We start from the raw sequence: 25379 nt of genomic DNA, 5'->3' as shown, positions 1-25379 counted from the left end.
ATATGTGTTGTTTTCGAGATTCAAAAATTTCAAAATTCAAAGCACATAAACAACAACAAATGAATAATAATAGTGATTCTAGTGCACGTTTTCTTTTCAATTTCTTTTGCTATTTTTGAATAACTCTTTTTGCTATTTTCTTTTGTTCTCTTACAATGTTTTATGTTCTACTTTTTTTTATCTATTTTCTAGCAGCACTTTTAATTCAAAACAGAACCATTACTATTTCATGTTCAATATATCACAATTCTCGAATCAAAGTAGTGAAAACAAGAAGCTACGCAAGGGAAGAAACCTAGTGAAATCTAAGTATGGAACAAGAAACTCAAGTCATCTCTGGTCGATATTGAGGTGAGATGATCCAAACCTTAGTCAAGCCAAGTGAACCAGACCAAGGTCGACATGAGTCAACTTGGATCTAAGTCAGGTCGAATCAGTTCAGTCCATGTTTGATAGACATAATAGTTATGTATATTTAATTTATCTCATTTGATTTAATCTAATTGAAAATTTTAAATTGAATTTAAAAAATCAAAATTTAGTTCGGGCTTGATGAATCCATGAGCACCCTTATTTCATAATAACCTTTCAAGAATTATTCTAAAAGAAGAAGAAATTGACAAAGTATCTAACAAACAATTTCTTAATTATGCAAAATGTAGGACATGAAAAACCAGAGTGAATATTTTATTATAGATTCCAAATAACACAAAATTATGACATTATATTATTTTAGATAAAAAGTTTAGATGATTATTAACCTATGTATATATGTAATACAGCTGCTCCAAGTATAAAGTTGTGCTTTGTACAGGAGTTCAAACACCCAAATGCTTATTAAGTTGTTATTTGTGAAAGAAGAAAGCTAGTATAGGAAATTATGTATATATCTAAGAAGCACAATCTTCAAATTGATATGCTATATGGAACTCCCTTTCCAGTAACTCCAGGCCCTGAGAATGGCTTCATTAGCTCATATGGCACCACCCCAGCACCATTCCTGTTCTTCAGATTAGTATCTGCATTTCTTGAGTCTATGATACCTTCAATCTCCTTCAACTTCGTACTAAACCTTTCAAAGGCCGACTTTATAGTTGGATCCTCAGCCCATGATTGCTCCACGTATTGTCCAATATACTCTTCATCTGGAGAATGGTCTGATAACAAATTCAAAACCACCATCACCAAGGTTGATTGAATTTGTGATGGTAAACATTCCAGAAAGGTTTTCTCAGGGTTGTTTATAAGTTTTTCCAACTCTTCCTTAGAAGGGTCTTCTGTAGGAATGTTCTTTCTAGCTATTGTAGGTCGGTTAGGGAAATAGCCTCCATAAGCATATTGGGCAAAGTTAACAGCAGCATGATGCGCAGAAGCTACCCATGCTATAGTTGTAATGATCTCAGTAAGGTCTTTTGGTGTTTTGAGATTTGGCCACCATGGTTCTTTGGCTTTGTCTCCATGACCCACTGTTCGAATTTCTGTCCACCATGCTTGGAGCTCTTCATCAGACTCCACTGTGCTTGGGCTTGGATAGTAATGGTTAACATACTCAGTTACCCATTCTTTTATGGCATCCCATATAAGAAGACCATCATTGGCAAAAGGGTAGTCTTCAATTGTTAGCTTCAAGCCATGTGGTGCGTTTGGATCAGCCACAGCCATTCCTCTGACAGATAATAAAAGAAACAATTAACATCAATAGGTGAATAATGTGGTTTTGCAAAATGACGTAAACATATTGAAACTAATACTTTGTTCTATAAATGAAGAAAGTTGGCTCTGAAATGAATAGCATTTTCTATGAACTTTACCTGGAAATAAGATCGTTGGGAAGTGCTTGCAAATCAAATTGCCAAAGTTGATCATATGCCACAGAGCTTATTTCCATAGAATATTTTCTTGGAGTGAAAGAAGTTTCAATGACCCCATTTGCACTGATAAGCACCTCACGAGCGAGGGAATTGATCTCCATGGTATATCTCATGTGTGGATGCAGTAATCTATAGATTGGATGCATGGTGCTAAGTTGCCTATGCGTTGCAATGATGAAGGGTTCTACAGCACAATGAGTTCTTAACCTACGAAATTGAACAATTTTTGCATACAAAGTTAGAGAGACCCTTCAAACTTCCCATACCAAACAACTAATTTGTTTGATCGTTGTGTCATTATATTATGAATGGCAAAAGAGAATAACATAACATAACTGCACTCACCAATGGCTTACAAGTTCATGATAACCTGAATCATGGGCAAGAACATGAGCTTTGGCCAGCCTCCAAAGCCAGAGATTGGTTGGATAAGAAGAGGAATGAGAAGCTGGTTTGAAGACCTGCTTCCATTGTGGCTTGCCTTCCATAGCTGGTCTTGTGAGCTCAATAGCTAATGGTTTCAATGTTCCTTGTTCAGTGAGGAAGAATAGAGTCCGTGATCCATATAATGTTGTTCCCTTAATCTCTCTTACTTTTCTTACATATGGTAAGAACAAATCATGGTAGTCTAACATAAACAACTTCTTCTGTTCAATAGCCTGCTTGTATCCAAACTAAGTATTACTTTTAATCATAACACAGTCTAATTTAGTAAAGTCAATGCTTTGGTACCTCTTCAATTGTGCAATAACTAATTATTTGTGGCTCAATGACTTCGCTAGTGATTGCTGATTCTGGTGACCCATAGATTTGGGGATCTAATTTACTTTTCAAGGGCCACTCCTGCAGAATGAATAAAATGAGAACAAATTATTGAAGAACATTTCAGTGTGTATGATACCAGAAGCAAAAACCAAATATTTTGTGCTACTCTTGCCTTGACCACTTGGATGCTATATGGGTTGACTCCTGCCAAAGTTTCCCTGGCAAATTGTTCATCTGATAACCAAAAGAATCTATCCCCTGCAATTTCCAAGCACACAATCATATAAATGTAGAAAACCCAATTGTTTCTTTATCTTTTACATGTTGAATTGTGTTGGAAACTTAGCTAACATGATTTCCCACTAAAGATTATAAGTACATTGTGTCATATTAAATTCACCATCTGGAATATCAAATCGATGTAGTATATTGCAGAAAAATAATTTTAAAGCACGTAATGATGTGACAAGCTTTGTTTCTTGTTATGAAATTCAAGTGAACTTACTCTTAAATGCTTCTGGGGTATCAAAACGTAGAAGGTTCTGTTGATCATTGACAACACTGAGTAACTTCGGAATTGCCCTTTGAAGCACATTCAATCCATTGGCTTGAAGCTGTGGCAAGTGGAATCCCTCTTTATAGAGCGTGTCTATGTCTTCGAAGCTCACAAATCCAAGATCTTGGTCAGACAGAATTGCATCTAAGGACTCCAAAACTAAACTTATTCCTGAGGATATTGTAGTTGTTGTGAACTGTGTTTGTTTTATGTCAGAAAACACCTCATCGCGAGGAACATAGAAGTTTAATCCTTTCTTTTCAGACAATGGATCTATGTAAGAACAATCAAAAACCAAAAATAAAATTAGAGGAAAATCTGTTACAAACTTATACACGATGAAAATATGTCAAGAAAGGGAAAGTAACAGTTAGTAATAGTCCTTAAAAAGTTAAGCAGTATTGCAGCAATGGAAACAAATTTTCAGAGGAGAGAAAACCTGCAACTCTCTTCTTTAAACAAGTTATTTTCTAGTTAATTAAAATTTATATATTGTAGACAAAGAAAAAAGGGAAAAAAAAAAGTAATTGGGAGAAAATATGTATATAGCCAGAGTTATAAGAAATGGCGGAATACAGTTAACATTTTAGGAAGAAAAATGTGTGATTTATAACAAATTGTCAACCAGTGATAATTTGAAGAAGTGAAATATGTTCATATATTCTAAGTTCTTTTCGCATTTATAGTGACTCTCATTAGTTGTGATTTTGGTGGTGTACTATTATAATATGTGTGTTTTTACCTCATAAGTGGGTGGAAGGAATGCTTAAATAAATTGGTTAGGAGTACATTTCTCACAACTGCAAAATTGCAAAATTATGCAGATTCGTGGGATGAGCATGAGGCTCGCAAAGCAAAAATACAAAATTTGTATTTCGAAGAGTTCCTAGATGAAGTAACACTCATTGGATGAGCTTGTCAAAAATAGTACAAGAAGGTATGTTCTTGAGCGACTAAAAAAGCGGCCGAGCAAAAATGAAATATCGGAAATTTGAGAGCAAGGCATGTGCATAATTCATTGAGCAAGAAAAGATTTCCTTCGGACCAATTTTTTAAAAAATTTAGTCATAGTACTCTCTACCTAGAATAGCTTACACTTCGTTGAACTATAAAATTTTATGTTAAAATAGGGTAGAAATATTATTGTGTCGTGATGTATGAAATATATTAATAACAAAAATCGTAATGAGATTATCTTGGTAATATTAGACTCTATATAAAGAAAAATATCTAATCGTGAGAGTCGAAAGAAATTCACATATGAAATTTTAGTAAGATATGGAACTGGCGAATATAGATTTAGTCTATCAAACTCTTTTATTCAATTGTATTATTCATTTTTATGGAATAAATCACCCAAATGTTCTTATATTTATATTTTATTCATTCCTTTTATGGATTAAAAAAAAAAAACTTTGTCTATCCAGAATATTATGTTTTCTTGTCACTTCTCACACCATGTTTTTTTAGCAGGTATTCAAACAACTATACATAGAGACAATAAATGTAAAAGTGATATATTGTATTTGGTAAAGTAGCAAGGAAGACATAATGATTCATTTGGTGGAGGGTAACGTGGTCAATATCTTACAAAAAAAACGATAATATTTTTTTTTAATGGAGAGATAATAATAAAAAATATTATTTAATTAAATTTTAAATCTTTTATGAAGATAAAGTTTATTAAATTTTTTTGTTATTAATATTGTAGTTAAAAATAACATAATTGGAAAATATAATTTGTTTGAGTACTTAATAAACTAAGCCTGTTTAATAAACTCATTAAAAAACATTTAAGTTTATAACCCATTTAAAACTTAATTAACTACATAATCTATTTTTGTTATAAAAAGAAAAGAAAAAAAAATAAAAAAGTGACAGAGAAATTAGTAAAGAACCTGCTTTTGATGGGTTTCGACCTGTGCGACAGCGTCTTGGGTATGGATATTGGTGGGAGCCACCGAGAACAGGCCTTTTGAGGTCAATGTCGGTGTCAGGATCTCCCAAATCATTGTAAACATCATAGTCGTAAATTCTATCACTGCTTTTGCGTTCCCCTTCTCCATTTCCTCTTATTGCCACCAATTCCTCTTCCCTCAACTTTCTCAATCCACTTGGTGTTTCTGATGGCAAGTACAACTGTTCCATGCATTCAAATATATATATGAGCATTACTTAAAAATGAAATATATATATATATATATATATTAAAAGGTTTTAGTAAGTAGGACCTTGTTAGCGAAGAAGACTCTCTTTTGAGAAGATTGAGTGTTTGGTTGAATCCATGAATCGCAGGCAAAGTGCACAGGACCACTAGGGAGGCCATGAAGAGCTATGGTCTTCAGGAAGAGCTCATTGTGGTCCTGATTCTGTACCAAAACCGCACCCACATTCCCAAAACTTGCTGGTAACTCTATTGTCACTTCATATTCTACCTCATCATCTGTTGACCCGCTCTTATGCACATTACTCTCTCTTGTCTTTCTCTCCCTCTTCGTTTCTTCATTTATTCAAAAGTTTAATAACCACATTAACAAATATATCACACATGGATTCTAAATTTTAATTAATTCATGTATAAAATATATTCATTTTCTTAAACATATTATTTTCATTTCTCTAAAATTTCAACATTACATCTTAAAATTTCAAATTATTTTCTAACTCGTTAATAATAATAAATAACTTAAGAAAATGACGATTTCAATTATGTATCTAATAAGAATCACTTTTAATTGATATGTATCACTAATTTTTTTTCTAAATAATGATTAATTTTAGTGATAAAAAATAATTAAGGTTAAAATACTCCCTTGGTCCATGTTTTTGTTGAAAAATCTCAAATATGTCCTAAGATTTTTTTTAATCTCAATTAGGTCCATATTTTTTAAAATGTGTAACAATTAGGCCCATTCCGTTACTATGGTGTTAACGGTGTTAAGGATATGCCATGTGTCAGCTTCTCATTTTTTTGAATTTTTTAATTTTTTTTTGAAAATTATTCATGCCACGTGTCACATCAATATTATGCCACGTGTCAAGTCAGTAAGGTGACACATGTCAAGTCATTGTTTGAATCTCAATTTGATCCATATATTTGTTATTTTAATTATATTTCAGTCCTTTTTTTTAATTTTCAATTTCATCCTTTCCAAATTGAGATCAAATTTAATTTTTATATAAATTTTATAATGATATTTTTATTAAACATTCTAATAATATATTAAGTTTATTTTATATTTTGTTTTAAAATTTTAAAATATTTATTTTAACTTGTTACAAAATTGTTTTAAATAATTTATATACAAATGTTAGAGTTGGTTTAAAAATAAAAATTTTATAAATTTAAATATAAAATTTTAAAACAATTTTGTAAAAAGTTAAAATAAATATATTTAAAAAATTTTAAAAAAATGGACTGAAATGTAATAAAAATAACAAATATATGGACCAAATTGAGATTCAGACAATGATTTGACACGTGTCACCTTACTGACTTGACACGTGGCGCAATACTGACGTGACACGTGGCATGAATAATTTTCAAAAAAAAATTAAAAAAAATATGGAGCTGACACGTGGCACATCCTTAACATTGTTAACTCTATACTGATGGAATGGACCTAATTGTTACACATTTTCAAAAATATTGACCTAATTGAGACTAAAAAAAATCTCAGGACCTATTTGAGATTTTTCAACAAAAACATGAACCAAGAGAGTATTTTAACCAATAATTAATAACTACAGTGACCAATTTAGACAGTAAAATTATAAACTAAAAATTATTGTCAAGTAAAATAGTGTCTATTATGAATAAAAAATTATAATTAATCTTTAAATTGGTAACTAAAATAGTTTCTATTATAAATTGTTTTTTAAATTAGTCACTAGCATAACGTATCGAGATTTTCAGTACAAAAAGAATTAATATCTGCACATATTTTTTGTCACTAAACTTCATTGTTGTTTATGAATTTTCTTATGGTGAATATAAAAGTTTTCTTTTATTTATATCGTTATCAATAAAAAAGACCTAAAATTTATGTATAAGGGACGAAAATAATACAATGGAATTTTGATAGATGTTTTTAATATATTTGAAATTTTAAAAGGAAACAAAACACATCTTACCTTACACATTAAACCAACATGTAGATTTAGTTAAATTTATATTTTTAATTTCTAATATTCATTCTATTTTTCTAATTTCTACATGTAGACACATATTTTAAGAAAAATAATAAAAAAAACAATAATTATAATAATATAAATAATAAATTAATAATTACATAACAAAATTAGTAAACTCTAAAGTACTCTCTAAGTATAGTAAACATTCGTTTAAGTCCGCATTTTGATTTTGAAAATTTGATACAGACTTTATTGGGATGTAGACTTATAAAGTTTTATGAGTCATATTACAATATGGAATATTAGATGTCATATGATTACAATATCAAATATTATGAATGTCAGAAATTTGTAGGGATTGTGAAAATATGAGAGATATTATATATAAGAGATATGTTAGTGAGTTGAAAGATTCCCCTTATTTATCGTCAGATTAGTTAAATCATGCTAATGGTGTGTGTTCTTCGCCCTTCGTCGCATCTTACACAATAGTCAATCGACAATCACATGTGAATGAATTGAAAATAATTGTCACATGACTTTACGTGAACTTTTCTAAAATTAAAGTCATAAAATTATTGATCCGAGAATTTTTCCTTTCCAAATGCGAATTTACGCGAAATGCAGACTTAAATGAGTGCGGATTTAAGCAAATATTTACTGTATTCAGATAATTTATTTTTAATTTTAAATTATAATTAAGAGAAAAATAAAAAAATATTAAATGTATATTTTTATATAATGTTATACATTTTTTTACTTTTACAATATAAGTAAGCATAAAATAAAAATATAAAATGTATATACCAAAAACAAAATCTCTAAATCCATAACATTTTGTACACATTTTAAATGTTTTTAAGATGATACATGTTAATATTATAACGTGTTATTTAGAGTAACTATTTAACAGTTTTTCCAACCTAAAATTAAATTAATATTTTCATATAATTTACAATATTATGAATAAAAAAGAATCATATAATTTTAGGGAAATAAAAAAAATCTTAACTTAGCAAAGATTAAAAATATATTTAACTTTTAATATATAATTTTTATGGAATTACTAGCGTAAACATAGGCGCGATAGCGTCTGTGTGTACGCATTTTTTAAATTATATTAATAATTGATGATATTGTAATGTTATTAAGTTAATAAACAAAATAAAAATATATTTATAAAAAATAAAGAGAAATGTATGGAGAAAATATGAGAAAAATAACTATTGATGAATAGTAAGAGAAGAAAGAAGAAGGAGATAAGTAAATAGTTTTATAAATATTTGTAAAAGTAACCATTAATTTTTTAAAATTTAATAAATAATTAAATTGTAAAAAGTAAAGTTGGAATTATGAAATGTGGACACAAAAAAGAAATCCTTTCATGTATAGTTATAGATTTTCTTACGACTAACTCAACCATTATTCCTATATTACTTAAAATTTACTCTTGATGTGGAAGAAACATTTTCTTTTTCATTTTCTCAATTTATATCAAACCGTACTCCAATTAATTTGGAGCCAGCGTATTGAAATCCATTCAGATCGTGTTTAGAACTGTATATTTATGTACGAATGGAATAAATTCATTCAATAATATCTTCAAACCTTTGCTGGCAAATAATTAATATTTCCTCAGTAGTTGAAAAATATCTTTTTATGTGAACATCTGAATTAGATTTTAAAATTTAAAATGTAAACATTTAAATTTTTAAAAATAAAAAGATACAATGTTGTCCAGGAATATAGTAACAAGTCATTTAGTGTAAGTCATGTACATTTGTTAATTTAAATTTGAATATATGTAATATAAGAAAGAAGAAAGATACTATTTAATTTAGTTTAAACTGTTATAATAAGTTAAAATATATTTCGTCTATAACATGATTTAAAATCATTATAATAATTTTTACAGCATAAAATCCAAATATTAAATTATATATTTATTTTATAATTGCATTTTAATAGAAGAATTTGACTTTTCTTTCCTCTGGATAAGGTGATATCCAGTAAGGGAAACAAGAACCCCACATTATCTATCATTTGGACAAGTGGCACATTACAATTGGCAAAAATACAATTGTGATGGTGACTACATTCACGACAATAGATAAATGGTAATTAGAAATTTTCTTCAAATTTATTCTCAACATTTTAATTTTATTTTACTGTGTGGAATTTACGAGAGAAGGATTTACTATATATAGTTTGGTAAATGTTTTATATACAATAATTGACTATAGGTCTTATAATAATACATAAATAGATATAAAAAACAATATGCAAATGTATATGGATAATTTTGTCATGAAACCTAAGACCAAAGTTGTATAAATTTAAAGTAATCTGCATAATACATTATGAAAGAAAAGGAAGAAAAGATGTGAGAAAATATAGATGTTAAGAAACAGAACTTACTTGGATCGAGGTCATCGCTGACAAGCTCCAAAACAAGTGTTTTTCCAACCAAGTCCTTGATCCCATCAAGACCTCCATTAACGAGATTCCCAAGAAGTCCACCACTTCTTTGCTTCACAGTGACAAGGGCCTTCACAGTTTGAGAAGCAGTGATGGTGTTGCTGTTTCTGGAACTGCTTGCCATTACAACTTTCTTGCACCTATGAACCTTTCTCTGTGTAGGAAAAGAGAGTTTGCGCTGCTTCAAGAACCACCAATTTCTATTCCTATTATTCTGAGTATCTTCCCCATGTATATATAAAGGGAAAGATGAACTATTGAGGATACTTATTCGGTGCACATGTGAATTTCTCAAGGTCAACATGGTTAATCTTATTTTCCAACCTAAGTTTTGGGTTTAGAACTATTGTCTAGGGTTTGGTTTGGGGTTCTTTATATCGGAGCAAATGATCCACGTGGCTTAAATTGTGAAAGTTTATTGATTTTTCAAATAACGAATCCTTATAAGTTTATACAACCATTTATAAACATAGATTTTGATTATAAACTTTCAATTAATTTAATTTTACAAAAATGCTTACAAGATAAAAAATCATAAAAAATGTTTTATCCATAACAACATATAAAGAGGATTCCCTTTTTTGTGTCCATATTTCAAAATATCAATTTTACCTTTTAAAATATAATTATTTATTATATTTTTGAAAATTAACCGTTATTTTTATAAACTTTTTTATAAAATCGTCTATCTATGCTCTTCTCTTTTTTTCTATTTATCAATAGTTATTCTCTCATTTTTTCTGATATATTTCACTTTATTTTTAATAAATATGTTTTTATTAACTTAGTAAGTATATTATAAATTGGTTTTATATTCGAACATTGACAACCAAGTTCTTTAAATCAATTTTTTTATAAATTTTGAAATATCATAATAGTTAATATGTCAAAGTTTATAATGATGTTTAATACGAACTTATTTAAATAAATTGGTGTTATTTTTATTTTTAACACATTTTAGATTTATTATGAGAGACATTGATCTTGACTGGTAAAGGATTCACATCTCAGACTATTTGTTTGAAATTTTCCCAACTAGGGGCGGCTATGCAGGTTGCTTGAGGAAAATTTGTTGAAGTTTTGGAAGGAAGCTTTTTTATAAATATTTTAAAGAAAAAATTTGAAATTTTCTTCGGTATAAACTATAACATAAGTCAATTTATATAACTTGTTTTATATTTTTATTTTTGACTCGTGCTTAAATTTTTGGTTAAATTACTCTTTTGTTTCCTCTATTTGTCATAAAATTTCAGTTAGTCCTCAAGTTTTTCTTTGTCTCAATTTGGTCCTCATTTTCTTAAAAATGACTCAATTTGTTCCTCACCGTTAACTTTGACCAGACGGTGTTAAAGGCAACACCACGTGTCAATTTCTGGATTTTTTAAATTTTTTGAATTTTTTTTATTTTTTTATTTTTGACACGTGTCATTTCACAATTGTGTCACGTGTCAAAGTGACTCAATTTGTTCCTCACCGTTAACTTTGACCAGACGGTGTTAAATGCAACGCCACGTGTCAATTTCTGGATTTTTTAGATTTTTTTTTTATTTTTTTTATTTTTGACACGTGTCATTTCACAGTTGTGTCACATGTCAAAGTGACTCAATTTGGTCCTCACCGTTAACTTTGACCAGACGGTGTTAAAGGCAACGTCACGTGTCAATTTCTGAATTTTTTGGATTTTTTTATTTATTTTTGACACGTGTCATTTCACAATTGTGTCACTTGTCAAAGTGACTCAATTTGGTTCCTATATTTGTTTTTAATTTCAATTTAGTCCCATTTTTTTATAAAAATGAAGCAATATTGTCCCTCCTTATATTGATACTCAATTTATTATTTGTATACAACTTATGATGATATTCTTAATAAAATTGACGTTTTTAATAAATATTTGTAGAAATATCTTTAAATAAACTTTTTTTTAGTTTTATTATTAAACAAAGTTAAACCCCAAACTTAATTTCAAAAATTAACAATTTTGTCATCACATATAAAGGCATCAAATGTATCATATTATACAAATTTAGTAAAGATTAAAAATCAAATAACTTGTCACACATAAGTTTAGAAACTAAATTTCAAGTTCAAAACAACACCAAAGTCTAATGTTTTGTGTAGAATTTAAAGTTAATTTAAAATATTTATAGAAATATTTAATAAAAACGTTAATTTTAGTAAGAATATCACCATACAATTTATAAAACAGTAAAATTTAGTGTCAATTTAAGGAAAGACAATATTACTTCATTTTTACAAAAATTGGGTTTAAATTAAAAGTAAAAACAAATATAGGGACCAAATTATGTCACTTTGACATGTGACACAACTATAAAGTGACATGTGTCAAAAATTAAAAAAAAAATTTAAAAAAATTAAAAAAATTTAAAAAAACCAGAAATTGACATGTGGTGTTAACTTTAACACTGTCTGATCAAAGTTAACGGACCAAATTGAGTCATTTTTAAGAAAATGAGGACCAAATTGAGACAACTAAAAACTTAAGGACCAAACTGAAATTTCATGAGAAATAGAGGGATAAAAAAAATAATTTAACCCAAGTTTTTAGTTTATAGAGTATTTGTTATTTTATTTTTTATTCTTTTTCATAAGATTGCTTGCGTTAACTTCTTTTTTCAATAGTGTTTTTACGTAGAAAAATAGATTGTCGTTAAAATAAACTCTTTTTCTTGTTATCTTTTAATTGGTAGTTTACTTGCAAACACTTGCAGTAGGACCTACTCGTGTTGTACTGTATATGGAAAGTCACGCGGTGACAATTTAACATTCTGGAACGTATTATTTTGACATAATCAAATTGTGCATCTATGTGGACACATTGTTTTTTCAAAAGATGTTACTTACACATCACGTTCGCATGACGTCCACTGATTTAATTCTCTACTTTCTATCAAAAAACAACCAATTCACACATTTATTAGTAACTCACGTTTAAAACAATACACAAGTAAAGACAATTTTAATAACACACGTCAGTTTTTAGGGTTTTCTATTACCTCTCGATATAAATTTTAAAATAATATTAACATTTATCCTAAATTTATTAATCAGTTATATTTAATATGGTTAAATATGTTTTTTTACTTTTAATTTTTAGTAAAAATTAAAATTAGTTTCTTTACAAAATTTTAGTCCAATTTAGTACTCAAACTTTAAAATCGCATGAATTTAGTTCTTTTAACAAAATTTTGTTAAGTTTATGTAACGTTTTAAACATGTTTTATGATAATTTTGTAGATAACGTTAAAGCGAAAATCTGTAAAACTGTGTAAATAACTCAAATATTATCATAAAATTCATTTAAAAGATTAAATAAACTTAACAAAATTTAATTAAAATTTTGAAGAAAAACTAATTTCAATTTTTACTTATGAAAAAATATTTAATACTTTTAATATTATTTATCATTGGAATATTTTTAGAGTTATATTGAAAAAAGTTAAGTCTTATAGTTAGAAAAAATATTGGAAAAAGTATCATAATTAAACTTTATATAATATCATTACATTAGAAATCATCGTTATCTTCTATAAAAATTTAAAAACAAGAAAGGAAAGGCAAAAGTTCCTGACTTACTTTTGAAGTTAAACGAAAGATAGCAATACGTAGACACATTACTATTTTTTTCAAGGTGCATTTGGAGTTGTTGAACTACCGGAATACGTAGACAAGATGTTAATCCACATTCACCAATAAAAAAGTGGGACCTACACACATTAATTAGGGTTGTGCTGATAAAAGTACGTTAATTACTGTTATGCCACAAAGAGACAGAACTTCCCATTAATCGTCGACAAGTAAAGATAAAACCTTTTCGTGTGATCCCAATCCTCTGCAACAATATAACTCTTCATTACGAAAAAATTATTTATTGAATCACCAAACATTTCGGGACGAAGTTAATACAAATTTTAATTTTCAAGAGAGGAAACTATGACACATGTTTTGAACAGTGATATATATATCATCGTTCACGGTTAGTTAGATGTCTGAAAATCCTGGGCAGGATCCATGGAAGGGATCTGGTTGGGGAGATGGTGTGTAGGGTCGAAAGGAAGTGTATGGAATTAATTAAGTTAATAAATTGTTGAGATAGTAAATCTAGTTGTAATGTAGCTCATCTACTTGTTATTATAGACATTAAATTGTAATTATTTGAGTTCTACTTTGTACTTTTCCTTATTAATATTACAGGTTGGAAATACAGTTTGGTACCAATAAACTAAATAATACTTAGTTGTTACTTTTTAGCTAATTAAATTTTAAGCTTTTTAAATTTTTGGATATTTTATTTTTGGTATTTTTTCTTAAATTTTTTCAAATCACTTGGGACAACAAAATATGATGCTATATCTATCGAGAGGACATATCGACTAGATCTAATGATGATCGAGCGTAATTTGATGAGGAGACTAGGACACAAGGTAGATTATAAATGACTTAAGAAAGGTAAACCATTAAAGCAGACTAGGCTCAACTAAGTAAAAACTCATGAATTTACTATAAATAATACTGTTCACAAGGTAACTATTACGTATTCAATATTACATTTATTATTGTTTGACGCAAATACCTGACTTGATCATGAGATTGTCTTCTACAAGTTTTGGACGTTGACAACATTGAATCCTAGACACATCTTGAACCACCTAGGAGCAAACATGGAACATAACAAATTGGAGGTTGAAGAGTGTAAGCAAGAGCTTCTTGTCAAGTCTTGGAAGAGTATATTTTAGATTTGTAAGAACATTTTTTGTTTAAAATTTTTATATTTTTAAATTGAATTTATGATATATAATTTATTTATTTATTTACTTTTTGTTATGTTGTTTTGTAGGGATCTAGAAATAACTAAGAGTAATAGTGATCTTAAAAGATTATACTAGACTATTTTATTACTAAAAGTTAGACTATAGATATAATTTTTTATTAATTGAGTTTCATTTTAAAAGAACCACCATCTCTCTAAAACTACTTTTAAACCATTTCTCCACATTCTCTTTAAATTTATGACTTCATCCTTTCTCTGTTTGAAGATAGAAATACGCCATCTTTTGTCCTTGTTTATGGTCTTTAAAGAAATATGCTGCATGGGCTTGCATGTGGTATTTAAATGCTTAAGATGAATCTTTGAAATCGTTAGGGTGTGTTCTAATTGTTGATCGGAGTTTTCTATATGCCGGTAGAGCAACATATATGAGGTAGAGTCTGTGGGTAACACCTTTTAAGTCTAGGAGCATCGATCTAGGTAAGGGAAGATAGTTTATTTATAATAATTGAATGGTTCTTCTTTTAAAAATGGTGAATTGAGTTTACTGATTGAATTTAATTGTGATTTTATTGCTTACACGGTTGTTTTTGGGTTGTTTTGGTATTATTGTTTGTGAAACCAGTATAATTGGCTAGGACTATCCAATTTGATCTATCTGATGGTTATTTTGAACTAAAACAAGGTATTTTAAAATAAGAAGGAACTAATGTTGCATAGACAATCAAATTGGATATAACACCTCATCAAGGAAACTTCATTGACATTTGTACAATCATCTACTCCGCTATAAAAATACGATCACCTATTGAAAACACAAACAATGCAAGAATGAGCTAATAGAAGAAAACAAACATTATAATCACAAACATACATCAATAATGCAATAGAACCACTCACCCAACGATACATGATCAAAATATCTCTAAATGTCATGCAACCTACTGGTTGTCTCACCCAACCACTCACAAAAATTACTATTTAACACAACAATTCATAGCATCATCATCAATGCAAATAATATTCCACCAATGAACTTAGCATTAAGGACAATAGTTCCACTGTAATTCTCACACATAGCTTACCAACAACTGTTTATCACTGAGCAATCACCCTTCATGCTTCTCACAAGCCTTACGGACATGGTTCCACTTCCCTGCTTCCCAAGAGCTTTACGAGCAAAGTCCTCCCCTCCTGCTTCTCACAAGCCTTACAGATAGGGTCCACTTCCCCTACTCCTCTAAAGCCTTACGTGCAATGTAAACAAGTGTCGCTTCCCACCACCCTTAAGAGCCTCCGCGATGAATCCACCTTTAGTACAACAACGCAAAGTTATTCTTCTCACTGATTTCCTAGAGAATCTTACGAATAAAGTCAACACTCAAGCTCAAAGTGCCTCACCTTTTGCTAAGTCACCATACACATTCACTATTCGAAATAAATATATGTAAATTTATCACGTAGTCAATAATGCACTCTTATTTTACAGTAAATAAATTTCCAAATTTTATAAATATTTCTTTTATTTTCATAATTTAGCTTTACAAAAATACTATTATACAAAATTAACCTTTTTGCAATTATGTTCAAATAATGTATATCAATCAAATATTTTTTGTCTCACATTTGAATATTTCTACTATTTTTTAATATTTTTATTTATTGTATATTTTCTTTTCATATCAGAATGTTTAACGCTTTCAATTTAAGTGTTCAATAGCATAAATATTTCATTTACTAGGTAATATAAAATATTTATCTTCTTTATTCTATTATTATCATTATTATTTTCATTTGAAAAGCTCTTTTGTTTCGCCAAAACAATTTTCTTTATCTTTCAACCATCGATTAAGTTGATATTTGAAAAGTTTTTTTAAATCTCTAAGGTATGTTTCATTTTATCATACTCTTAATTATACTTTTGTTTTCCTTTATGCTATTTCAAAATGATATCTCAAATTGTTTCTAAGACACACATTTGATCATTTTTTTAATATTTTTATATACTGTTTATTTTTATCATGTGTAACGTCCCATTTAATTATTAAGCGAAATTAAAAGACACATCACACAAAATAGTAATATGGAGTAGTCCGGGGTCCTTAACACAACCCCTACAACCTGGGCACACCATGATTGCCAATGGGAAACCAAATACAAGTCTAACAAAGAGAGTAGAGTAGCAATGCCTAAAGCGATACATGGGCCATAGCCCTAAAGAAATCATGAAGAAGATAAATCCAGCCCAAATGGCTAAGCAGCGAAATCACCATTTCCTTGCTGACCACGAGAATCTCGCCCATCTGCTCCCATCAATCCAATTGATGATCATCGCAAGAAAGAACAGCCACATACAATACAACCATACAATAAACAGGGTAAGCTAAAGCCAACAATATTCTCATCATACAATCAAATATATTTCCATCATTCAATGTCCATACAACAACTAAGCATGTTATGACTTCCAATCAATACACTACGACTCGACTCGACTCATCCGGATACGTATAACTTGGTCGGATTCAGCGGATGCTCGCACTTGTGGTGGATACCTCTGCTCACCCCCGAGCTGCTCACCCCTGAGCTATATGTCACAAGTGTTACAATGAATCAATTTTCCTCACCACAAGGTTAGTCCTTAATGAGTTTCAGGCCTCCTACTACTCTCACCACGGGAGTCAGTCCGCTCTAGGTGAGACTAACTGACTCCTTAGATCGTCAGGATGCAACCTTACCTTGAATCCTTACCTAGTTATACAGATGGGGCACCACCATGGACACCCACTAACAGGGGCCATGGAATTACGTCCCAACCACTGAAGCGCGACCCCGAAAGTCTCACCTAGAGACCCCAAGGAATTATGCACTGACACATACAAACATAATCACGTAGCCAAATAATATTCACCATGCATGTATACGTTATTTGTACCAACCTTTAAAGCCAATGCCTTTCATGTTTCAGGCCCAACTCATTTCATCTCATCATAAACCATCCATGTACCAAGGATTTCCAAATCATATTGTTATCATGCCTCTTTCATACCAACCATTTCATTACAATCTCATGCGAAACTCATGCCAACCCATTATTCATGACTCATGACTTGCATCACTCAATCATGCTCATTCATATCAAACCTTTAGCACAATACTCAAAACCAAGCAAGCATTATCCATACAAAGCCAAGAAAACAATCTCACACTGCACTGTCTCTCCTAGCACCTCGCTCAGGCTGGAGGGTCTCGCTCAGGCGAGGCAATCTCGCCCAGGCGAGCCCCCTTCGCCTAGGCGAGGGCTCGAAAAAGACAGCAGGAGCACCCGCGGGATCTCGCTTAGGCGAGACCCCTCTCGCCTGGGCGAGATGCTCACTCGCTCAAAAAGCCGAGCTGGTCGCCTGGGTGACCTTTCGCGCAAAAGTCCTGGGCGAGCTCCCTGTTCATCTCGCCTAGGCGAGACTGGCTCGCTTGGGCGAGATTAACAGGTCTCGCCACTGTTCTCCTGTAACAGTCACCTGTTCGCACCCAAAAGGATAGTACATGGTAGTTCACACATTCAACACAATCATATAGTGCATACAACATCTAATAAAATCCAACCTAGCCATAAAACAATCAGGACTCAGACTCTAACTTCCCCATACCTGGAAAAGTCTAGCAAAGACCCCGACTGTACGACCACGAGTACGACAGCTCCAAGGATGAACTACAGGGCTGAGGTGAGAGTGGAACAGAACCAGACAAATGGGGTTAACCAAGGCTCTTACAACAGATTACGAAAAGGTTATAAAAAGGGAACTAGCATGAACTCGAAGGTCACTTACATGGAGTAACGGAACTTCCTAGCTCAACGTAACAGCGGAGGCAGAACCCTAGCAGAGGGGTTGACTGTAACATCCTTTTTTTTTTAATAAATTGTATTATTTATTTAAATAAAGCAACTAGAAAATCTTATGTTTTACTAATGTTTCATATATTATTATAATGTAGTTTAAAAAGTAAAAAATATATTTTATCATGTTTTTACTTATTGAAAATAACAACAAGAAAAAAAAAACAAAACTAATAAAAAATATATATATTTAAAAAAATATATTAGGTAAAAATATATTAATTAAAATATTATTAAATAGGTGTGTGTATTAAAAAAAAAAAAAAAACTTCAAAAGAGATAAGTAGATAAGGAGAAAAAAAGAAGAAGAAGAAGAAGATAAGAAGAACATGAGAAAAGATAAGAAAGAAGAAAAAAAAAAGGATAAGAAGAGATAAACATTATCTCTTAATTAATGACACTAATGATGACTTTAGCACATGCATGGTGGCTTGGCTTATATATATATACACATATGAAATGAAGTTACGGGAAAGTGAAAGAGAAAGGAGAAAGAAGGAGAAAGAAAAAGAGAAAGAGAAAGGAAGGAGAGAGAGAAAGAAGAGAGAGAAAGAGAAAGAAGAAAGAGAAAGAGAAAGAGAAAGTAGAGAGGGAAAGAGAAAAATAGGGTAAGAAAGTTTAGAGCAAAGATTCAAAGAGATCCTAGTCCTCTTCAAATATTATTGTGCCCTTCAATCAATAAGGTAAGGGGGGAGTGAGGTTAAGCTCTTATATATTAATCTTGATAAGCTCATGGGTTTTATATTAATCTTTTATTTATTTTGACTCATATATTATTCTATTTACTTTCATTTAACTTATTTTCATTTATTATCCTCTTATATTTATTTTATTTAATCTCCAATTATATACTGATCCTGTTTATTTATTTATTTTATTTAATCTCCAAATATGTATTGATCCTGTTTATTTATTTTATTTAATCTTTAGTAACGCGCTGGTCCTATTTATTTATTTTATTTTATTTACCTCCAGTTACGCACTGGTCCTATTTATTTATTTTATTTTATTTACCTCCAGTTACGCACTGGTCCTATTTATTTATTTTATTTTATTTACCTCCAGTTACGCACTGGTCCTATCTATTTATTTATTTTATTTTATTTATCTCCAGTTACGCACTGGTCCTATTTATTTACTTTATTTTATTTACCTCCAGTTACGCACTGGTCCTATTTATTTATTTTATTTTATTTATCTCCAGTTACGCACTAGTCCTATTTATTTATTTTATTTTATTTACCTCCAGTTACGCACTGGTCCTATTTATTTATTTTATTTTATTTACCTCCAGTTACGCACTGGTCCTATTTATTTACTTTATTTTATTTGCCTCCAGTTACGCACTGGTCCTATTTATTTATTTATTTTATTTTATTTACCTCCAGTTACGCACTGGTCCTATTTATTTATTTTATTTTATTTACCTCCAGTTACGCACTGGTCCTATTTATTTATTTTATTTTTATCTCCAGTTATGCACTGGTCCTGTTTATTTATTTCAATTAATATATCTCAAGTTATGCACTGGTCCCGTTTAATTTATATTTTTATATTTAATTATAATGTTCTAATCCTTATCTAATTATTTACTTAAAGTTCTTGCTTTGATTCTTATTTTATCATTATTTTATAATTAAAAATAAAAATAAATGTGAAGTGAAAGCAAATATTATTTTATTTAGTGAGCTTGGATAGAAGAAAATTGCATATCCATTTTATCGTTGTTTTATATTCTTTGTATATTGTTTATACAATGACATGAATTGATAGTCATCACATTTAATGACCTTTGAAAATATCCAAGAGTATGTCAGTTAAGTAAGAGTTAAGTCTGGTTTCAATAAGTTAAGATTAAACCAGTGTCAAAGTGTTTGTATTTGGGAAGTCACAGTTTGGTACACTGCGGGATGAAAGGCAGGGACCATGGTGGGGTCTAAGGAAGTTTTACCAAGTAGGTGAATATCTGGATAGTTCAGAATAGCGCCCTGGACTAGGATATTCATAGGCCAAACTTGGGACTATCCGATACCTGCTCGGCATCGCCAAGGTTAGGTAGTGAGTATATATCTCTTTTGTGAGCCGATGAATGGCTAATATTCTCGAGAAAGAAATAATTATGATTGTACCAATGTTTTATGAGAAATACTCAACTACCTAATCACTTCCCAAAGTAACTTTTGATGTTCAGATTGGATCATCAGAAGTGAAATATGGATCCATATGTCTGGTAAAACAAGATTAAGTTTTGTGGTTGTAGGTCCAAATCTAGGCCCCCGGTGTCTGCATTGTTTGTTGAGTTTATTAAGATTGATATTTAAGGCTTATAAAGACCTCACTCCTTTCATATTTTTCTTTCATATGTACCTGTTGCATGAGCAGAAGAGGAACCTGCTCAGTGAGAGTTGTTCGGGATATTATTGGTGGATCCTCTGAAGATTGACTCATGGATAATTTCTATTAATATCTTTAGGAGATGTTAAAAATATAGAAAATCTTCTATTCTGATGTAGGACTCTTAATATTAACAAATATATATTTTTGTAACAATTACATAGATGCAAACTACATATATGAATATGAAGTTATGTTATTATTAATGTTCTCTCAAGGATAATCGTAAAAAAAAAAAAATTGATTCCATATCTTTTTATCAAATAATAATTATTTAGTATAGTAGTCGGGGCGTCACATTGACGGCTGCAACTCAAGGTTCTGTGAAAAGAGTGGAAAGTGGGACTTAGGGCAACGTAGTAAGATTTTATATACTGGGCCAACCCTTAGGCCCACTTACAAGGGCAGCCCCTTTAATTTAGGGCAGGCAGAAAATAATTAATATGAATGGGCCTGATATCATGTACAATACCATTTTGATATCTTTTATTTAAATATTTTTATTTTCTAATCATTATCATACGTGTAATTTTATCACTAAAATTGTATAAATAATTTTTATTAACTATAATATAATAATTTAATGTATTTGTCATCAATGATGGAACATTTAAGGGGTGGGAGGGGGCCAAGGCCCCCTCAAACTTTTTGAATGTTTTTTAAAATTTTATGTTTTTTTATTTAAATTATATGTATTTTTTTTTAAAATAGGTAGTAATATATTGAAAATGAATAAAAATTAAATAAATTATTTTTTATATCTTTCATAAAAAACAACATTTAATGTTAATAAATAATAAAACATAATATCAAATATAATAAAGAAAAAATTATTAAAATTTTTTCTCTTTCTCATTATATTCTTGAGTTTCTCACATGTTATACTCATCTTTCATGCTTACATGTTTTCTTTTGTTAATGGAAAAAAAGTTGGACTTGTCTTCATTTTTCATAGTTTCTCTTTTATTCTTTAATAAAAAAGAAGTAACTATCTTATCTCATATGATAGTGAAATGTTTATTTAATATTTATCACTATTTCTTATTTCATGACCTTTTTGTATATTCATTTTTTATGAATATATAATAAGAAGTGATGTATTATGTGGTTTTTCATAGCTAATTTTTAATTGTGACTTGATTATTATAGTTTGTTTAGTAATTATGTCTCTAAATTTTTTATTAGATTATGATAAATTATTTGTTATAGTCTAAATCTTCTTTTTAAAATAGGTATATTAATGTAAAATAAAAGAATAAATTCATTTTTTAAAACTAATGAAAGAGAAACTATCGGTAAGATGAAAACAGAACAATATGGTCTCTCATCACATATCGATGAAATGAAAGCTTGTAAAGACTTTTGAATGAATCTTTGCATACTAATAAAATGGAAGATAATATTTTGCAAATAATATGGTTATGTACATTGAAAATAAAATAGCTAAAAAATTTAGTTATGATTCAATTATTGATGAGTTCAAAAATATAAAAAATGATGAATAATTTTTTAGATATGTATAACTATTTTATAGTTATAAAATCATGTATTTATTTTTGTTGAATTAATGACCGTATATTATTTTGGCTCCCCCAAAAATTTTGGTCAAGATCAGCCACTTGTCATGAATATTTTTATCATGATATAACATATTGAAGTTCAAAAGATGAAAGATGTATGTTAAAATTCTATTATTTTGATCAATGTATTATAACTTTTATTAGTATATAAAAAAAGACATTTCATTAGTATTTAAACAATTGAAGTAAACAAACATTTAAAATATTCTTTAATTTGAATATTTTTTTTCCTTATATTTTTTTAAAAAATATTTTTAGATTTTATCAACTACGTTTCATTAACGTTTGAAAATTTAATAAATTTTTTGCTTCTCATGAAATTTTATTTGGTATTCTAATTTGAAATGTATACAATTATAATTTCTTCCTAAATATTTGATATTGATGAAATATGTGACATCCCATTTTTAGTAGATTACACTACTAAATAAAGTATCACACAGTTATAACAACGAGAAGCACTCAGATGAACATACAACGTAGGAAAGGTAACTGTTACAGTCATCCAGAAGTGTACTGTGAAAACAAATTTGGGCATACCACTATGCCATAAACAACATAAGAGAAAATTAACAGTCATGCAAAAGACAAGTTCCTAGAGCTAGGGATTACAAGGGGCACTAGGGCCATAGACTGCTCCTGAGAGTCACACAACAGATTCCCCTAAGCTGCACCACTGCTACCACCGGGCCTACTCCTAGAGTTTCCGCCATCTGCTCCCACCAAGGGTGATCATCGCAAAAGAGAAAAACACAACAGGAACATAAACAGAAATGCAAGGGTAAGCTAGTGCAATTTAATCTTATCATGATACAACGAACAAGTACTTAAACATTCCTTAACATGCAACACAACAAGCACAGGGCATCATGTTATAGCAAACAAGCAGGACACTATGACTCAATTATCCGGATAAATATATTAGGATCGGATTCACTGGACGCTTGCACTTGTGGTGGCCTCTACTGCTCTACAGAGCCATTGACAATGGGTTTCACCCTACCACACACAAGGTTAGCCTTTAAGCGTCTAAGGCCATTATCCTGCCATAGACTAGGGCCTCCCGCTACTCTCACCACTTGGGTCAGTTTGCTCTACATGAGACTCACTAACCCTTTAGAGTTTCGGGATGCGGTCCTTACTTGAATCCATATCTCAATATACACACTACACGCCACCATAAAGTCTCCCCACGAGGCTCATGGAATTACGCCTATTTCACACCAATCTCATGTTTCGTATCTCATAACCACCACTTGTTATCCCAACATTCATTTCTCATGCACATTCTCAACAAACCAAACAAAATTTCATATATTACTCGTGCTAACACACAGATTTCAGTGCATACAACTCATACAACTCATGAAATCACACCATAATCTTGCATGTTCGAGATAAATAGCCACACCCAAGGTAAACAAGAATCCAAAAACATATAACTACACTATTCTCGCCTGGGCTAGAAGCCCTCGCCTAAGCTGTAGCGACTGTCTCACTTAAGCTAGGCCTTCTCGCCTAGGCGAGACCTGGAACAGTGGCACTCTGCGAGCATCTCGCTTGGGCGAAACCAGCTCGCCTGGGCGAGATCACCCTTCGCCCAAAATCAAATCCTTCGCCTGGACGAGGACGCGAGCAGAGCACATCAGGTTCTTCTTCGAGAACTCGCTTGGGCGAGTCACTCTCGCCTGAGTGAGACAGTAGGTCGCTCAAAGCAAGAATCCTCCGCCTGGGCGAGTTGCTCGAGTAGAACCTGGGCAAGTCTTAGACACTCTCGCCTAGGCGAGACGAGCTCGCTTAGGCGAGATTGACAGCACTCACCACTGTTTCACGCATGCAGCAGGAACACACACACAAATGAACATACCCAAAAGCAACCAAGACAGTCTCATATCACCAAAAACCTCATTCATCATTCCAAAAGTATTCAACAACCCAAAAACAACAGGAGAAAATATTTTAAACGATAGAAAGAGGCAAAAACTAGCTTCCCTTACCTTTGTTTTGGGTACAGAAAGGAAAAGACCTTAACTAAGGGATATCACAGCTCCAGGAACTCGAGTAATGAGATGAAATCGTGCAAACCAAGACGAAGTGGGTAAATAAATGGAACCCTAACTGACCGACATGCTCAAAACGTGAAAAGGGGTGAAGAAACAGACTAAAGCTCTAAAGTTCGACTTACCAGAAGGTACGAGATGTTTTTGGTCAGCTTGGAAATAGGAGAAGACAGTGTGCCCTAGTGGAGCTCTAGCTGGAGAACGTATGAGGAACAGAAGGCTGGTTTCTGCAAATGGGACATGCAACAAAGGTTTAAGGGCTAGCAAGGGTATTGGGTCCCTTGGAAGGGCTGGTCTTGGGCCTACGAAGAGGCCAGGCCCAACACGCATAAGACTGAAAAATGGGGCTTACAAAATAACTCTACTTCCTTCTAACATTGAATATTTGATAATATTATGTTTCTTTTACCGTAATTATTTATTCTTTAAAAAAAGTAATTAATTGATAATTTGATAATAAAACCGTAAGAAAGTGGGTACGGGTATGAGTATGGGTATATACCCGTTATTTAGTGAGAATATAGATGAAGCAAAAATTTGATACATATTGAATTTAGATATAAAGATGAAGATGCATTTTTTTTTCTCTGAAGTCACACATGAGATAGATAACTTCGTCCCTGCATCGTAACCATCCTTAATTGTCATCATTAAATTTCAAATTCCAAATCTACTACCACTACATAAATAATTATTTTTAGTGGGGTTTATATTTGGCGTTTCTAGGAGTTTTGACCCCCTAATGGTTTTATCAGGGGTTTCCAATTCCTCTGATTTAACAACCCCTAGAACTAGCACAACTTATTGAGGGTTTCAAAAACCCCGTTAATACCCCGAGTTCCAAAAATCCCGTTAAT

At 30.8% G+C, this 25379-nt stretch overlaps 1 protein-coding gene across 2 annotated transcripts; it reads right to left on the bottom strand.

Annotated features, from left to right (window-relative positions):
- Positions 1–663: 663 nt before the first annotated feature.
- Positions 664–10157, bottom strand: LOC114186683 (linoleate 13S-lipoxygenase 2-1, chloroplastic-like). 2 transcript variants are annotated; one of them, XM_085674878.1, is made up of 9 exons: positions 9745–10157; positions 5424–5692; positions 5091–5331; positions 3142–3465; positions 2809–2894; positions 2604–2714; positions 2217–2545; positions 1812–2078; positions 664–1666 (listed from the first exon to the last, which is right to left on the bottom strand). In XM_085674878.1, the coding sequence occupies exons 1-9, from the start codon at positions 10106–10108 to the stop codon at positions 907–909; spliced, it is 2751 nt and encodes a 916-aa protein (XP_085531004.1). In that variant the 5' UTR covers positions 10109–10157; the 3' UTR covers positions 664–906. The 2 variants fall into 2 exon arrangements, with proteins under 2 accessions (XP_085531004.1, XP_085531005.1); XM_085674879.1 differs by having other exon boundaries at positions 2217–2530.
- Positions 10158–25379: the final 15222 nt, after the last annotated feature.

Source organism: Vigna unguiculata, chromosome 6, assembly GCF_037176805.1.
Source record: "Vigna unguiculata cultivar grain cowpea cultivar isolate G323 ecotype 2 chromosome 6, ASM3717680v1, whole genome shotgun sequence".
Classification (NCBI taxonomy): domain Eukaryota; kingdom Viridiplantae; phylum Streptophyta; class Magnoliopsida; order Fabales; family Fabaceae; genus Vigna; species Vigna unguiculata.
This window is presented reverse-complemented; position numbering and strand designations above follow the sequence as displayed.

Excerpts from the sequence above, each read along its gene's own strand:
- LOC114186683 (XM_085674878.1), bottom strand. The coding sequence starts at position 10,108 with ATGTTGACCTTGAGAAATTCACATGTGCACCGAATAAGTATCCTCAAT. Across the intron at positions 5,693-9,744 it reads CAGCGATGACCTCGATCCAA|AAACGAAGAGGGAGAGAAAG; the intron begins GTAAGTTCTGTT and ends GAATAAATGAAG. Across the intron at positions 2,079-2,216 it reads CATGAACTTGTAAGCCATTG|GTTAAGAACTCATTGTGCTG; the intron begins GTGAGTGCAGTT and ends TCAATTTCGTAG.